The sequence below is a fragment of the Brachypodium distachyon genome, chromosome 4 (assembly GCF_000005505.3).
Source record: "Brachypodium distachyon strain Bd21 chromosome 4, Brachypodium_distachyon_v3.0, whole genome shotgun sequence".
Taxonomy (NCBI): domain Eukaryota; kingdom Viridiplantae; phylum Streptophyta; class Magnoliopsida; order Poales; family Poaceae; genus Brachypodium; species Brachypodium distachyon.
In genome coordinates, this window is record NC_016134.3 from 5,369,232 (window position 1) to 5,386,296 (window position 17,065).

A 17,065-nucleotide genomic window follows, 5' to 3' on the forward strand; every position below is an offset into this window, starting at 1 on the left:
GTTGGTGACTTGGTGTGAAACGGCCCCCCTTTTCTCTAGTTGAGCACTAGTATCGCAGTATTGGAGGGCACGCGTGCTGCTAGTCCACTGATGATGTCTTTAATCAAAGGCGATCATGGTAATCTCTACCGGTTTTGCCGTCATTTAGATAACCAGCTGCACGCAATTTCACGAGCAATTGGCAAGAACACTTTTCTAGTTTTACGTGGATTTTCGATCCTGTAGCATAGCAAGGACTACCGCAACAAGTTCACAGCTCATGTTTGAACGGCTAAAGACGCTTAGCCATTTTTTTCAACAAAGGAAAAGAAGAAAAAAGAAGTGGATAAATGAGCCAGCCATTTTTTCATTTCAGATCCGTTACCAATTCTGGAAAAGACGGCGGCCGAAGTACTCAGTCTGTGTATTTGGGCCGACTCCAGATTCAGACACGGCCCACTCGGTAGTCACATGCAAGCCCAGAAATGGAAGTTTCCGCAGCGGCGTGCCTACCGTTCCACGTACCGAGTCCATACACCGCTGTCTCCCCGCCTCCGAACAGCCTCGCTTTATCAGAACCGTACTAACGGGATCATGCGGTCCATACTTATCCGGTGTATGGACCCTGTGCACGCGCACGCGCCCGGCTCGCTCTTAATCAGGAGTTCTGTACAAACCCCCCTGCTTTTCGCCCATAACCCCGCATCTCTGACCCCGCTTCTTCTCCGACCCCGGCGCCGTCTCCGCAGCCTGCATCGTCGTCTCCGGCCGGTTCTCCTGCTCCGGCACGCAAGGATGGTAAGAGAGAATCAAAGACCCTTTTCCTTCCCCGTGCACTTTTCTGCGTGCTTTCGTCGTTCTGCTCGCGTCTGAAGGATTTACGCCGGGTTCACACCATATCCCCTTTGATCCATGGTGATACAAATGCTTATCCAATAGGTTCGATCGGGGGTGAGGAGTGCAGGGTGTGATTTTTTCTTATCGAACCGCCCGAAATTAGCTTCAGGGCGGGGCGGGCCATCAGCTTGGTATTGATTTGGGAATGTTCGGCTGCGGTTTTCAATAGACGTATTACCTTGCATAGGGATCTGACCATACGTTTTGGGATTGGCCCTCTATGGAGTCGGGATTTGTTACCGGGAGTTTATGCTTCAGGTATTTTTTGATGCAGATTGATAACGAACCCAAAATAGTGGTGGATCTGTATGTGAGCATGCCAATTGTTTTATACGCAAATTTTAGCCCTGATTAGTGCACTTTGTCTTTGATTCTTTTATTTTTTACGAAACAGCTGCAGCGAGCTATTCATTGCCAAAGAGGTCGGACGGAGTCCAACCGGAAGATTACAAGTAAAACACAAAAAATAAAACAACTAGAGCTTTGTCTTTGATTCTAGTGCTCATTGCTGTCTATATCTCTGATGCTCATTGCTCTTTGCATCTCTGATGGTGTGCTGCAATTTGCAATGTCTCGACAACAATTGATACCCCCCTTGTAGGTTACCAACTTCCATCTGCAGTTAGAAATGTACTTGCTTTTTCTTGTTGTTAAACTACCATCGTTTGATTTAGATTTGTTTGTGGGCATGAGCAAGTTAAGGTGTTCAAGGCTTCAAGTTCAACATGTGAGGTGGCAATTGACAAATGAGTAGTTAGGTCAGATAGAATCTGTAAATTATATTGTGGGGGTTATTAGTCATCAATTTCAGTGGAACAATTATAAGATGCTAACCAATATCATATTAATACTGATGATGGAAGTGACAAGAAATTTGATTTTACATGATTTATATGCGGTCTTTTTTAACTGATTAGTACGAAGGGGGATCAGAAGACCACTTTTTGTGCAACCAAATATGTTTCTTTTGTCTTGTTGTGGTACTAAAAAACAAAATATCAACAGAAAAGTAATCTTTGTCAACTTTGTTTTTTTATTCTGGTTTCATTTGTGTTCACAGACTACTTCAAGGCGTCTTGCTGACAAAAAGAGTGCAAAGTTCCAGAAGAACATCACAAAGAGGGGCTCTGTGCCTGAAACTACAGTGAAGAAGGGTAATGACTATCCTGTTGGACCTATTGTGCTTGGATTCTTCATCTTTGTGGTCATTGGATCATGTAAGCTTCCTACCTAGCCTTTGCTAATCTCCCTTCTGTTTGATTCCTTTAGGTATCCTTATGCTGCATCTCTTGCCAGTGCACAAATGCATCATTATATATGTCTCTATAGCGTACTAAAATTAATGCACAAAATTCGTGAGATGTGACAGTTTAGAATGTACTACATCAGCTTATTAAAAGAGTTGCACCACATTTAGTGGAAGTTTTCTTCCTCTGTTCATGCTAATCCTTTGTCCCTAGTTTGAGTATACATCCCATCGCTCATGAGTTAATTGCTCAGACATTGTTACACGATATACATATCTCTATAGGGTTCCAAGGGGGACGAGTCAGTAACTAGCCAGTTGCTGCTGTCAGTTTTGACCGACCCTCCATTGTGTGAAATAGATGTCGTATCTCGTAAACATGTCACTCCGTGCTGCTTCATAGAAGATGTCCTATTTCAGCTACCAGCAGTCTGATCCGCTGGGAGCTGCTTGCCTGTTCACTTGTCGCATGACACTTTGCCGGTCTTCGGTTCTGCCACCACTTACTCGTTGGCAGCCCTCTCATCATCTCCACCCAGTACCCGCGACAGGTCAATGTTCACTTAGTTCTTGCACCTGTTGGAATTTTCTCCTTGGTTTTTGGGATGTAATCATGTAAAGGAGACTTGAGTGCTGTTCGAAGTTCTATTTAGCCTGTGAAATGAAAAAGATAAAGAATCGCTCCGACCACCCATCTATTTTTAGAGGATGTGCCAATTGGATATGTTGCAGGAAATTTCTTTCTTCACAATTTGGTGCCTGACTTAGATTGAAGTTCATGCCACAGAGGGACAGCTTCAACAAGGAACACTCCACAAAATGAAAGTGAAACCCAAAGCAAGTTCATATAGAAGTCTTGAGTGGAACTTCCCAAATCGGTTGTTTCTAACTCTAGGCCGGCAAATTCTTGACCCTCAGTTTCCTGCCAATAAAGGACAACCGGGCTGCGCTCAAGACATCAAGAAGCTATCCACAAAGTGAGTTCTCCACCTACTAGGATTGATCTGGTGATCAGGGAGAACTCTAATTAGTCTTTCTAACCATATTAGAGGACTATAACTAGCATCTCTAAGGACATTCTAATTAGGATCTAGCTAGAGTAGGGTCTAACAGAGTAACAGTCATTCAAACCAAAATCCCGAGTCTATGAACCACGATTTTGAGCCCAATACTGGAAATCATGTTTTGCTGGCGTATCTGCTCTGACAAGCAATTGGACCCAAAGGACCCACTGCCATCGTTACACTCAGGAGTTCCAGAACATTAAGTCGGGCTACTGCAGCTGTCCTGTGGCTGCCGCCGCCACTGGTTAATTCTCTGTCCTAGGCAGAGGTGAAATAATTTGTATTTTGGTAAAATTCATCAACGCATTTTCTGCCCTTACTTCGTCCTCCACATAAAAAACTGCTATAGTAAGTAGAGATTTCAATTGAGGATCTCATTGCAACCCTTGGTGTGGAGGAAAACAGAAGAGCAAAGTGTCGTGTCAACATATTATTTCCCTATATATTTTGCTGTTCTGTCTAATTTTCTAATTTTTGCTGTAAGTTTTAATGAGTATATATTACCCAAGACAAATGGAAAGTTCTCCGAACTTGGAAGTCATGTTTATTTGTCACTATAATGTTGGTCAATTTCTTCCGTAGATGTAACTATCATTCATGTCAGCTGTATATATGAGCAATCAACTTACGTTGTTAACTTCATCGGCTAAGCAAATTCCACATCTAATCAGCATATTACATGCTTCAAATGCTAAGCTACTGGCAATTATACTTGTAACATTTGTATGTGAGACTTGCATTTGTGAGCAATGTGCATTTCTTTACTAAAGTTAAGGTAGTGATCTAATAAAAGGAAATCTAACTTGGTGCAACATTGGTTCTTTGCAGCCTTGTTTCAGATTATCAGGACAGCCACTAGCGGCGGGATGGCTTAAGGTCGAGCTAAAATAGGACTATCTGTATCAGAGTTTCATCAATGTGTTTGGGAGGCAATTTATGTACCCCAATAGTAAAGTTCGTTCCTGGATGATGTTGAGAGTGAATCTTACGTCTGTCTTCTGTTACTAAGTTACTAAGTCTAAATTAGGAGCTGGAGTCATGCACATGTTTAAGCTTTGAAAAATGATATAATAGAACTTTAAGCATTCAGGATAAGAATTAGTTTTCTTCTCTTTGTGATAATTTTTCATGTTGACCACCAGTCCATCATGCACAAGTTTTGTCTTAAGTGGCCTGAGTGAACTGAGTTAACTGTTGTGGTTGCATAACCCTTGTCTGATGGTTCCCTGAATGGCATAGATGATGTCCTTGGTGTCCTGGCAATGTACGCACTACTAATGCAAAGTGTGAGCATTTAGCATATGGACAAAATAGTTTATTAACACGGATATCTGTGTACATGATGACATAACCTCAGTATGCATGTTCTGAAGTCAAACATGCAAATGTAAGGCAGCAAATTTGTTGACAGTCCAAACCAAATTAGCAACATGAAAAATCTAGAATTTTGGATCCATCCCTCCATTGATTTACTTAAGATCCTGCTGCCCTCTTCCTCCATGCGGTTGCCGCGCCTTCTCGGTCACCCTTGTGAGATGATATCAGTTGCCTCACGAAAGACTGGAGGGAGCTGACGTCCGCATCAAGGGCATCTGGCTTCCTTGGAGCCCAGATATCAAGTTTTCCTTTGTTACTGTGAGGAGGTAAGAGGAGCACGACGACGTCGTGCCATATTTTCGGTGAATAAGGCAAGGAAATCACACCAAGCATGACTTTGTACTCAAAACTTGTTCCAAGTTCCGGCAACAATGCAGCGTTTCTTGGAATTTGTTCTACTGTAGTAATGCCTCGCTCTCTATAATCAGCAGATTGCCACAATATGCAACCAATGATTCCAAAAAAATATACACATGGCAGCAGCAAGAGATGCCAAGATGCTTCATCATTGCCGCCTCCGAACAAATCTATCAATGTACCTCTCATGGCACTCTCTGTCCTCTACAATCTCCTGCATCCTCTTGGCATTGGCAGCAAACACCCTCTTTCCTTCTTCCTCCACGGCAACAGCCTGGATCGCGGCGGCGACGCCTTTCCGGTGAAACAACCCATCATCTCCATCTCTCACCACCCGCACCCCGACCTTCTGTTGAATAATTAGGTAATTTCGATGAATATTTAATTCAGAAAGACAGTGTGTAAAACATGTAGCACATTATATCATGCAAACTAGACAAATTAAATAGCAACGCACACCAATAAAACTCATCTAATTTCACGGCATGAATAGTAGAACTACTAATCAAAATCAACAAGAAAGAGCAGATTACGTACGGTGCTGTGATCTTTTCTTGTGTTTGTTTGTTGAGGTCGGTGACGAGTCCGGTGGCGTCGATGTTCACGCCAGCAGCAGCTGCAGCCTTGACTACCTCCTGAGCAGCGGCTAGTGCCTGCGCTTGCGCCTGTGCAGCAGCAGTTGCCTGGGTTTGGAGTTGGGCAGCCTGCTACTGTGCTTGGAGTTGCGCAGCCTGCTGCTGCTGAGCTAGAGCGGCAGCCTGAGCCACGAGATCTCCGAGGTCATCGGCCATTGGTGATGAAGATGCCGACGAAACAGAGACGTGAACAAGCGAGCAGTCGCGTGAGAACGCTCCCCAAAAACCTTATCGACTGTCTCCCGGGCAGGATCTCGAAGGTCGGGGTTCCGGAGGCCTGCTCTCCCGGCGATCTGTGCACGCAGTCGACGGGATGGAGTAGCAGTTGGCAGCGAACAACGAGATTGCAATTATCGGGATTTGTTACGCGTTCGCAACGGATTCCGACTGCCAAAAAGATAAGCACGACCCGGCACGGCTCGAACTCGATCCACGAAAGCGGCGCGCGCGCGTCGTGACGAGGCGAGCGGAGGAGGAGGAGGAGAAGCGCGCGTAGGGATTTCCCTTGTTCACTTGCTCAAGAGGTGAGAACCAACATACCTTATATATTGGTCCAACTCAGCAATGTGGGACTATTCCCACTTCCTCGTCCCACTATATGAATGGGCTTTTGAGATTTTCCAGAAATTAATTTCAGATTGGGCCTTGGGCCTAACCCAAAATTCCAACAATCCCCCACAATATCTCATAAGCACATAAAATTGCCGTTGATCCAAAACTCTGTTTTTGATATACCAACGTTTCAGTGGAGACCGGTTAAGGTTGAACATCCACCTAAACAAATTGCTTCACTCACGCACAACTGAACAATGGACAAATCTTGAATTGTCAGTTTTCTGTGTTAGAGCTTCACTAAATTGTTGTCTGGTACTGAGCTGCCGAATGCTACCCCGCGGTGTGGAGCATATAAGTCATTCTCCAGGCCTTTTCATGAGCTTACTAGAGACCACCCAAATCTCATAGACTGTGACCAACAGTCAAGCTCATATAGGTGTGTTATTTAGAGACTACTCTGTAGGACAGTATCTCCCTTGCAAATTAATGCAACGCGTTTGAACACATTAAGTTAAACAACCTACCATACAGTACACGAGAGTAATGCATCGTCAACGAAGTGGGATAAAGAATGTACACTCTCCTCAGTTATCCAATGACTTGTTTCCCAGGTCCTAATTCACGGGATCTCCGATCACATAGGTTGGTTTACCGCCATGGTAACTCACGTGGGTCGCAATCCCATCTCCCTTGATGCAGATTCTATCACATTCCTTGATAGACCCTTTGTAAAGGGATCTGCCAAATTTTTAGCCGTTGGGATATATCCAAATGCTATTATTCTGGAATTTCTCATTGCTCTGACAGATTTCAAACGTCTCCTGACGTGTCTTGATGACTTCATGTTATCTTTAGAACTGTTCACTTTGACTATCACAGTTTGATTGTCACAGTTCATAAGAATCGCTGGTATTGGTTTTTCAACAATCGGCAAGTCCATCAAGAGCTCACGAAGCCAGTCGGCTTCAACTGTGGATGTATCTAATGCTGAAAGTTCTGCTTCCATTGTTGATCTGGTTAAGATCGTTTGCTTGCAAGACTTCCATGAAACAGCGCCTCCTCCGAGTGTGAACACATATCCACTCGTGGCCTTTAGCTCGTCAACATCAGATATCCAGTTTGAATCACTATAACCCTCAAGTACCTTGGGGTACCCAGTATAGTGTATACCATAGCCCATTGTGCCCTTTAGATAGCGCATGACCCTCTCGAGTGCACTCCAATGATCATCTCCCGGATTCTTATTGAACCGACTCAGTTTGCTCACAGCAAAAGAGATGTCAGGTCTAGTTGCGCTAGCCAAATACATGAGTGAACCAATAATCTGAGAATATCTCAGTTGGTCTCTTCCAATTATGTGATTCTTTCGAAGCAGAACGCTTGGATCATAAGGAGTTGGAGAAGGTTTACAATCAGCATAGCCAAAACGACTCAAGATCTTCTCCACATAGTGAGATTGCAACAAAGTGATCTCACCATTGTCGCCTCTCACGAGCTTGATGTTCAGAATAACATCAGCTACACCAAGGTCTTTCATGTCAAAGCACTTCGACAAGAAAGTCTTTACCTCTTCAATCACTTTGAGGTTAGTCCCAAATATTAGTATGTCATCGACATACAAACAAAGTATAACTCCCTCACCCCCACCATGGCGGTAGTATACACATTTGTCAGCTTCGTTTACAACAAAGCCGGCAGATGTTAAAGTTTTGTCAAACTTCTCATGCCATTGCTTAGTAGCTTGTTTCAGGCCATACAGAGACTTTAATAACTTACACACTTTGCCTTCATGACCATTTATTACAAATCCATCTGGCTGGTTCATGTAAATTTCCTCGTCCAACTCTCCGTTAAGGAAAGCTGTCTTAACGTCCATTTGATGGACGATCAGACCATATGAGGCAGCCAGTGATAGTAATACTCTGATTGTGGTCAATCGAGCTACAGGTGAGTAAGTATCAAAGAAATCTTCACCTTCTTTCTGGGTAAAACCCTTGGCCACAAGTCGCGCCTTGTACTTCTCAATAGTACCATCAGGCCTAAGCTTTTTCTTGAATATCCACTTGCATCCTACAGGTTTGCACCGTTACGGACGGTCAACGACCTCCCACGTACCATTAGCCATGATAGAATCCATCTCACTACGAATGGCTTCCTTCCAATAGTCTGCATCCGGAGATGCAAATGCCTCATCAATGGTTTTAGGGGTGTCATCCACAAGGTACACAATGAAATCATCACCAAAGGATTTCATAATCCTTTGTCGCTTACCCCTAATAGGGGCTTCATTGTCATACTCCTAAGGAATCTCATCACGTGTTTGTTCAAGATTTTTCACTGGGATGATGGGTTCAGGAGCTACACCATGATCCTGATGTTCCTCTGAACTGACGGGTTCAGCAGGTACATAATGATCCTCTCTAGATGTGCTATGCATATCTCTCATGGGAAATATGTCCTCAAAAAATGTAGCATCCCTGGACTCCATAATTGTACCGACGCTCATGTCAGTTACTCCAGAATTTACAACTAAGAATCTATAGCCAACACTTCGAAGTGCGTAGCCAAGAAAGACACAATCAACGGTTTTTGGTCCAAGCTTACGTTTCTTGGTGATTGGCACATTGACTTTCGCCAAACAGCACCAAGTCCGTAAGTAAGAAAGTGTGAGTCTTTTCTTTTCCCATAGCTCGTATGGGGTGACTTTTTTTATCTTTTGGGGGAACACGATTTAGGACATGACACGAAGTCAAAAGCGCCTCCCCCCACCATGCCTTGGATAAACCAGCAGTGTCTAACATGGCGTTGACCAAGTCAGTCAGCGTGCGGTTTTTCCTCTCAGCAACCCCGTTTGACTGGGGCGAATAGGGAGGCGTCCTCTCATGGACTATGCCATGTTCCTCACAAAATGAATTAAACTCACTGGAGAAATATTCTCCACCGCGGTCGGACCGCAAACGTTTAATTTTCTTCTCAAGTTGATTCTCAACTTCAGCTTTATAGATATTAAAATAATGCAATGCTTCATCCTTTGATTTTAATAAATACACATAACAGAATCTAGTCGCATCATCAATGAAAGACATAAAGTAACGTTTTCCACCTTTGGTTAATACACCGTTCATCTCACAAAGATCAGAATGTATGAGCTCTAACGGTGCTAAGTTCCTCTCCCCAGCAGCCTTGCGAGGCTGCTTTGCTTGCACACAAGCTTGGCACTTCGAACTTTTAGCCACAGTGATTTTAGGGATTAAACTCAGATTTGCTAATCGCGTCATGCAACCAAAGTTAATGTGACAAAGTTGTGAATGCCAAACATTAGACTCATTATTAATAGAATTGACGCTGTTCATGACCTTATTACAAAAATCCGAAAGGGATAAGCGGAACAAACCTCCGCACTCATAACCTTTACCAATAAATTGTCCATACTTAGACACGATAACTTTATTGGACTCAAACACTAACTTAAATCTGTCCTTGCAAAGGAGGGATCCACTAACAAGATTCTTCTGAATGGAGGGCACATGCTGCACGTTCCTCAGCTGCACGATCTTTCCCGAAGTAAACTTCAGATCCACCGTGCCAACACCATGAACAGAAGCATGGGCGCCGTTCCCCATCATCACTGAGGAGCTGATGGCCTGATATGAAGAAAACAAGGAAATATCAGCACACACATGAATAGTTGCGCCTGTATCGACCCACCAATCGGTGGACTGACATACAGAAAATATAGTAAATAAATTACCATACCTGCCTGCATCTTCATTGTTGCCAATGGTCAAATTAGCAAACTTTTGCCAAATCTGTCCTCCTTTGCGCTACTTGCAGTTACTCGCCCAATGGCCAAGTTCTCCGCACACAAAGCAAGGATCCTTGTCCTTGTTGCCTCCTTTCTTCTTCTTCTTCTTGAAAGTGGTAGTGTTCTTTGGACCAGCATTATTGAATGTCTTTCCCTTTCCCTTGTTGTTACTGTTGTTGTGGTTGTTCCTCTGAATCATGTTGGCAGTGGACGTACCCTCTTGTGTGTTGCCTTTGGGGCCAGCATCTTTTGCTCTCGCCTTCTCCTCAACATCAAGAGTCCCAATCAGGTTCTCCACAGAGATTTCTTGTCTCTTGTGTTTTAGTGAAGTAGCAAAGTTCCTCCACGAGGGAGGAAGCTTGGCGATGATGCCCCCGGCGACAAACTTGTCGGGTAGTGGACACTTGAATTGCTCAAGTTCCTTAACCATAGTCAGTAACTCATGAGCTTGTTCCACTACAGATCGGTTTGCAACCATCTTATAGTCAAAGAACTATTCCATGACGTACAACTCACTGCCAGCGTCAGATGCGCCAAACTTAGCATCGAGCGCATCCCACAACTCTTTGGCATCCTGATAGTGCAGATAAGCATCAACGAGCTTATCTTCCAGCTCACTACAGATCGCACCGACGACTACAACACAAGCCTCAACATGCAACTGCTGAGAAGCAATTGTTTGAGTCTTCCCGTGTTGTACCGCCCACCATGCGCCCATAGCCACGAGCCACATATGACATTTATACTGCCACCTCTTAAAGTGCAGTCCAGTAAACACAGGTGGTTTCAATGCGACAGCAAATTGAGACATCAAAAATTGCCTACACGCATAAGGTTTTTGGATTGTTGAATAATTAGGTAATTTCGATGAATATTTAATCCAGAAAGATAGTGTGTAAAACATGTAGCACATTATATCATGCAAACTAGACAAATTAAATAGCAACGCACAGCAATAAAACTCATCTAATTTCACGGCATGAATAATATAACTACTAATCAAAATCAACAAGAAAGAGCAGATTACGTACGGTGCTGTGCTCTTTTCTTGTGTTTGTTTGTTGAGGTCGGTGACGAGTCCGGTGGCGTCGATGTTCACGCCAGCAGCAGCTGCAGCCTTGACTACCTCCTGAGCAGCGGCCAGTGCCTGCGCTTGCGCCTGTGCAGCAGCAGTTGCCTGGGTTTGGAGTTGGGCAGCCTGCTGCTGCTGAGCTAGAGCGGCAGCGGGATCTCCGAGGTCGTCGGCCATTGGTGATGAAGATGCCGACGAAACAGAGACGTGAAGAAGCGAGCAGTCACGTGAGAACGCTCCCCAAAAACCTTATCGATCGTCTCCCGGGTAGGATCTCGAAGGTCGGGGTTCCGGAGGCCTGCTCTCCCGGCGATCTGTGCACGCAGTCGACGGGATGGAGTAGCAGTTGGTAGCGAACAAAGCACGACCCGTCACGCTCGAACTCGAACTCGATCCATGAAACGCGGCACGCGCGCGCGTCGTGACGAGGCGAGCGGAGGAGGAGGAGGAGGGCGCGTAGGGATTTCCCTTGCTCACTTGCTCAAGAGGTGAGAACCAACATACTTTATATATTGGTCCAACTCCTCTTAAACGAGCAATGTGGGACTATTCCCACTTCCTCATCCCACTACATGAATGGGCTTTTGAGATTTTTCAGGAATTAATTTCAGATTGGGCCTTGAGCCTAACCCAAAATTCCAACACCTTCTTCCCTTCCATGAGCCGCGCATTGGGCCCTTGGTCGCCGCCGTCGGTGATGGGCAGCATGATTAAGGGCCTCCCGAACATGAGCCCCTCGATGGTGGAGTTCCAACCGCAGTGCGTCAGAAACGACGCCATGGGACAATATGCTCAGCTGGTTCACCCACCTCGTGACGACCAGGCCGCGGTCGCGAGCACGGGTATGGGAATGGATAACCCATACCTGTACCCGTTTACCCATATACGAAGTAGTAACATGTGAGTGCGATCTTCACACAGAAGATAGGCTCACAATGCTACCGTTTTTGTCATTATGTGTTGACATTGTCTTTTATGTGTCGTTGTTGTTTACATTGTGCTAATATAGTTTTGTTGATGACTAGATTTTTGCGGGTTTTTGAAAAATATATTATTGATTCCAAAGAATATATTATTATTTACGACTATGTGATCAAATTTTAACATGAGTATTTTTGCCCGCGGGTGCCCGTCTACCCTGACGGATAACGGGTATGGAAAAAAGTTGTACCCGTTAGCGGTATGGGTACAGGTAACGGATGAAATAAAAAAAGCGGATATGAAAAGTCACCACCTGCCATCCCTGTTCCCTGATTAGGATACCGTGTTAGCTGCGCCTCCCAGTCAGTCTCGTTTTTTTTAGCGGAAAGTCAGTCTCTTTTTTTTTTTTGAGAGAGAGCAACGGAAAGTCAGTCTCGTTCAGACGATTCCTGCGTACGTATCATACAGCTAGCCCAGGATGTCGCCACAGAACAGGGCCACAGGAATCGAGCCCGGTTAGGATGGGCCGCTATCGAGGAGTCCATCAAGCCCGAAAGGCCGAAATTATAGCTCTTGTCTCCATCTTTTTGCAATAGATAGTGCCGGGGCGCATGAAGTTTCACATGGGCCACTAGTGGCCTGCCTTAACCTAGTTTGTTTTCCCTTTATGAATCCCGAAAAAAGGTGTTAATTTTATACATTTTAAGGATCATTTAACAAAATTTATATTCCTTCATCCAACAAAAGATGTCTCAACTTTGACTAAATTTGAATGCGTCTATACACTAAGTCATGTCTAGATACATTCGAATTTTGACAAACTTAAGACATCTTTTGTTAGATGGAGGGAGCGGTACAATCAGTTCCTAGATCAAAACTTCAAAAAGGTGCTCCGTCCATTTTCCAAACCTGTCCATACAGTCTCTTAGATTTGAAAATGTGTAGTTAAACAAATGTTCACGGAAACCAGGAAAAATATTCACGTACATTATTTTCCTGCACCTTATGTTACATGCATAAAAAAAGTCCTCCAAGAAATATCCTGGGCCCAAAAGTACGCACGAGCAATAAAAAAACCTTACGTACCAGCACAGCCTTGTAAGATCTATAGCAAACAAATATCTATATTTTGTGCCTCTCTTAAACTAGCATGACTGACAGTCTTCCTCCAAACATATCAGTGGCCCTTGCTTCCCAAGAATAGAATAGAAGCAGATGCAACTCACTTAAGAATGTAGGTAGGTGCCTCTCGATATGTCTCTCCTTTTTCTTCTCTTGGCACAGGTTAGTAATGACAATTAATCGCCATGGCTAGACATATTGGAAGGTCGATGCATGGATCAAATGAGGTCATAATAAGAAAAATCAGCGACAAATTTAGCAATATGACTATAGCATTTAGTTATTCACATGGCCACTAGCAATATGACAGGGTGTCGTGTATACCCTCTCCAGACCGGCATCTCAAAGTCAGTCCTATATATTTTTCTTGCATGTTACGTGGACAAACACGATTTTGCTTACGAAATCTCAAGCACTGAACTTTCATCAAGTCACCTAATATTGTGTTCTTTCTTCAATGCTACCACTAGTAGTACAGTAACCGGCCACCATGTCTCTTTCTGCTCTGATTGTGATTTACAGAACCTCAATTTGCGGAACGGCAACCACTCTGATTTGACCTATGGTTTGCACCTAGTCATTTATTTGTTCGTATGCAAGAACATAATGCTTAATTTGTACTCTCTCCTGTGCATAAAAAATGTCGCTCAGGTTAGTATATATTTTATACTAAGTGGACGATATTTTTTATGTATCGGAACGGACAGCTGAACACTAGGCTTAACATGCTCCATCATCAATTCTGTCCACATGCAGAGTAGGACCGGTTTTTTTAAGGATCATGCGAACACTACTAATCAAGGATCGATCACCGATCATCAACCACAGCCATGATGATGGGATGAAGCCATGGAGTTCCCAATGTCGCTATGTTAGTATATGCCTCAGACAGCATAAGTTCAGAAAGAGAGAAAAAACAACAGACCATTCTTCCGTTGGAATGGTCCAAAGCATTAGGATAGTTCAACATACATCACAATCACAGTCAAGAACATCGGCACTGCTTTGTTCACGGACAAAATGTTAAGCCACACTCTAGCGAGAAATTTCGTAAAGAAGTTGGACACGCCATCTAATCCACGCTCTAGCTAGCGAGAAATTTCTGATCGTACAGAAGTGTGGCACACCATCTAAACCGCGCTCTAGAGATAAATTTCGATCCTAACACGACAGGTCCGTAAAACTTGCAAGCCTAGCCAAGTGTATCCGATTGTCAATACAGCCTACGGTCTTAGATTGTCGCGTTCCAGCTAGAAATAAGAGCATGTACAATTGAGTGACGTCAACCTTTTTCTTAATCCTGCCATGTAGAATAAATGGCTGTGTGCATCGTTCCGATGCAGAGGCCGGGGAGCTCCCCTTTTTGAAAAAAAATAGGATAATTGATGACGTGAAAGAGAGAGAGAGGTGAAGAAAGTCATGAGTCTTCTCTTAGATAAGAGATGATTTTTTCACAAAAATGATAATGCAACAAAAAAGAGACAAATTCACGATCGTAAAAGATTTCACCTTTTCTTAACATTTATTTAATTAATTTTATTCATCTAGGCATTAATTGTAAGATATAACACTAAAATATGATCTATTGTACAACGTATTTTGTTGTCTTGTCTGACTGATGTGGAACAAATAAGAGAAGTTCGTCTTATCGACCCTCGCGCATGCCTGCCTTCAGTGGCCGCAATTAAATCATCCCTTTCTGCTCCACGGCCAGCACAGGTGTACCTGTATGCGCTGTCCCCCGAGCGAAAAACTTATCCTTTTTTCTTCCAAATCCACAGGTTTCCGTCCATGGAGCATGTGGTGGCAACAGTATAAATCCAAGGCCAGCTAGACATCCTAGTCACCTTCAACCTCTAGCCAAACAATCCGAGTCAATACCACTACAGCGCTATACCAAAAGGTTCCGTGTCACACGTAGCAGATCGAGACAGCCGCCGCAGCTAGCTAGCCAGCCATGGACGCCGCCGAGGAGCCGCTCCTGGCCGCAGCCTCCACCAAGCCCGATGGCGCTCCGCCGCCGCGAAACAAGTATCCCTTCTTCTGCGCCGTGCTCGCCTCCATGACCTCCGTCCTCACGGGCTACAGTGAGTACCACTACACGAATTAATAATCCATTACCGCCGCCGGCGACGGCGAGTGCGCGAGCTGATCGAGCGTCATGGACACACGTGTTTATTTTGTATGCAGACGTTGCGGTGATGAGCGGGGCGCAGATCTTCATCGCGGAGGACCTGGGCGTGAGCGACACGCAGATCGAGCTCCTCTCCGGCGCCATCAACATCTACTCGCTCGTCGGCGCGCTGCTGGCCGGTTGGACCTCGGACCGCCTGGGCCGCCGCCTCACCATCGTGCTCACCAACGCCTTCTTCCTCCTCGGCCCGCTCACCATGTCCCTCGCCGCCGGCTACCCGGCCCTCATGGCGGGGCGCTTCGTGTCCGGCGTCGGCGTCGGCTACGCGCTCGTCATCGCCCCCGTCTACGCCGCCGAGATCTCCCCGGCTTCCTCCCGCGGCCTCCTCACCTCCCTCCCCGAGGTAACCAATCCAATTTGAATTTCCTCTCCTCCGTGCCAATTTTGTTTTTGGAGAAATTCATCATTGTTTTGTTTTTTGGGAAGATTTTTATTAATACAGGGGTGATGCTGAGCTACGTGTCCAATTTGGTCTTCTCGGGCTTGCCGGCGCACCTGTCATGGCGGCTGATGTTCGCGGCGGGGGTGGTGCCGACGGTGTTCCTGGCGGCGGGGGTGCTGACGATGCCGGAGTCGCCGCGGTGGCTGGCGATGAAGGGCCGGACGGAGGAGGCCCGGGCCGTGCTGGGCCGGACCTCGGACACGCCCGCCGAGGCCCAGCAGCGGCTGCTCGAGATCCAGGAAGTCCTCATCGTCTCCGTCCCCGGCTCCGGCAACGGCAACGGCAACAACAGCGCGTGGAAGGAGGCGGCGAGCAAGGCCGGCGTGCGGCGCGTGCTGGCCACGGTGCTGGCGCTGCAGTTCTTCCAGCAGGCGTCGGGGATCGACTCCGTCGTGCTCTACGGTCCCCGGGTGCTCGCCATGGCCGGCGTCACCTCCAACGCGCTCCTGCTGGGCCTCAACGTGCTCTTCGGCGTCGCCAAGGCCGGCTCGATCCTGATCGCCATGGCGCTCGCCGACCGCGTGGGCCGGCGCCCTCTGCTGCTCGTGAGCACGGGCGGCATGACGCTCTCGCTGCTCGTGCTCGGCTCCGTCTTCGCGGCGTTCGCCGGCGTCAAGGACGACGCCGCCGTGGCCGCGGTCGCCGTGGTCGCCGTAGTGGCGTTCGTGTGCACCTTCTCCGTCGGGCTCGGGCCGCTGGCGTGGGTGTACAGCTCCGAGATCCTGCCGCTGCGGCTGCGCGGGCAGGGCGCCGGGCTCGGCACCGCCATGAACCGCGTCGTGAGCGGCTTGGTTACCATGACATTCATCTCGCTCTACGGGGCAATCACCATGGCCGGCACGTTCTACCTCTACGGCGCCGTCGCGGCGGCCTCTTTCGTGTTCATCTACACATGCTTGCCAGAGACCAGGGGCCGGAACCTCGAGGACATGGAGCAGCTCTTCCGCACAAAGTGATCATCAATCGTATCCAACCAATTCCATCATATTTTTGGCACTGCCAATGAAGTTGTTGGTAACTTGGTATACATTATACAGTAGTACAAGATTGTCGGAATTTGATTTTTTTCTGGACAATATCATCAAAAAGATTTGGAATAGTAGGAAAATTCTGAATCACATTTGGGCATCCGGACAAATTTTGAATGACAAACATGTAATTCTCTCCATCTATTTTTTTTTGAGAGAGAATTCTCTCCATCTATTAAGCCGGGTATTCTCGAAAAAAAACCCGATCAAGCCAGATAACAGGCTTACGGCCCATGTTACTATGGGTTTCAAACGTGGCTCATACATCTCTTAGGAACACTTTTTTTTAGATCTTAGGAACTGTTCCCACATCTCTTAAGGCCCATGAGAAGCCCAAAGCTCTAAAACAGTCCCAACCCAGTTATACAGGG

General features: G+C 46.0%; 3 protein-coding genes across 4 annotated transcripts; 2 read left to right on the forward strand and 1 right to left on the reverse strand.

The window, feature by feature from the left end:
- The first annotated feature begins 572 nt into the window (after positions 1-572).
- LOC100842783 lies at positions 573-4,381 on the forward strand. The gene is made up of 3 exons (XM_003575960.4): positions 573-777; positions 1,937-2,093; positions 4,015-4,381. Exons 1-3 carry the CDS (start codon positions 574-576, stop codon positions 4,059-4,061), a joined length of 408 nt encoding a protein of 135 aa, XP_003576008.2. The 5' UTR covers position 573; the 3' UTR covers positions 4,062-4,381.
- Positions 4,382-5,068: 687 nt separating this feature from the next.
- LOC104584863 (UDP-glycosyltransferase 91D1-like) lies at positions 5,069-11,767 on the reverse strand. The gene is made up of 2 exons (XM_010240631.1): positions 11,618-11,767; positions 5,069-5,269 (listed from the first exon to the last, which is right to left on the reverse strand). The coding sequence occupies exons 1-2, from the start codon at positions 11,765-11,767 to the stop codon at positions 5,069-5,071; spliced, it is 351 nt and encodes a 116-aa protein (XP_010238933.1).
- Positions 11,768-14,704: 2,937 nt separating this feature from the next.
- LOC100844490 (polyol transporter 5) lies at positions 14,705-16,836 on the forward strand. 2 transcript variants are annotated; one of them, XM_024455276.1, is made up of 4 exons: positions 14,734-14,749; positions 14,812-15,117; positions 15,221-15,567; positions 15,651-16,836. In XM_024455276.1, exons 2-4 carry the CDS (start codon positions 14,988-14,990, stop codon positions 16,620-16,622), a joined length of 1,449 nt encoding a protein of 482 aa, XP_024311044.1. In that variant the 5' UTR covers positions 14,734-14,749; positions 14,812-14,987; the 3' UTR covers positions 16,623-16,836. The 2 variants fall into 2 exon arrangements, with proteins under 2 accessions (XP_003575479.1, XP_024311044.1); XM_003575431.4 differs by having other exon boundaries at positions 14,705-15,117.
- Positions 16,837-17,065: the final 229 nt, after the last annotated feature.

What these genes read in the sequence shown, in the direction of transcription:
- LOC104584863 (XM_010240631.1), bottom strand. Translation starts at nt 11,767, where the DNA reads ATGGCGTCGTTTCTGACGCACTGCGGTTGGAACTCCACCATCGAGGGG. An exon ending in AGAAGGTGTTGGAATTTTGG is followed by an intron (nt 5,270 to 11,617) that starts GTTAGGCTCAAG and finishes ATTATTCAACAG; the next exon opens with AAGGTCGGGGTGCGGGTGGT.
- LOC100842783 (XM_003575960.4), top strand. Translation starts at nt 574, where the DNA reads ATGCGGTCCATACTTATCCGGTGTATGGACCCTGTGCACGCGCACGCG. An exon ending in TGCTCCGGCACGCAAGGATG is followed by an intron (nt 778 to 1,936) that starts GTAAGAGAGAAT and finishes TTGTGTTCACAG; the next exon opens with ACTACTTCAAGGCGTCTTGC. An exon ending in CTTTGTGGTCATTGGATCAT is followed by an intron (nt 2,094 to 4,014) that starts GTAAGCTTCCTA and finishes GGTTCTTTGCAG; the next exon opens with CCTTGTTTCAGATTATCAGG.
- LOC100844490 (XM_003575431.4), top strand. Translation starts at nt 14,988, where the DNA reads ATGGACGCCGCCGAGGAGCCGCTCCTGGCCGCAGCCTCCACCAAGCCC. An exon ending in CTCCGTCCTCACGGGCTACA is followed by an intron (nt 15,118 to 15,220) that starts GTGAGTACCACT and finishes TTTTGTATGCAG; the next exon opens with ACGTTGCGGTGATGAGCGGG. An exon ending in TCCTCACCTCCCTCCCCGAG is followed by an intron (nt 15,568 to 15,650) that starts GTAACCAATCCA and finishes TTTTTTGGGAAG; the next exon opens with ATTTTTATTAATACAGGGGT.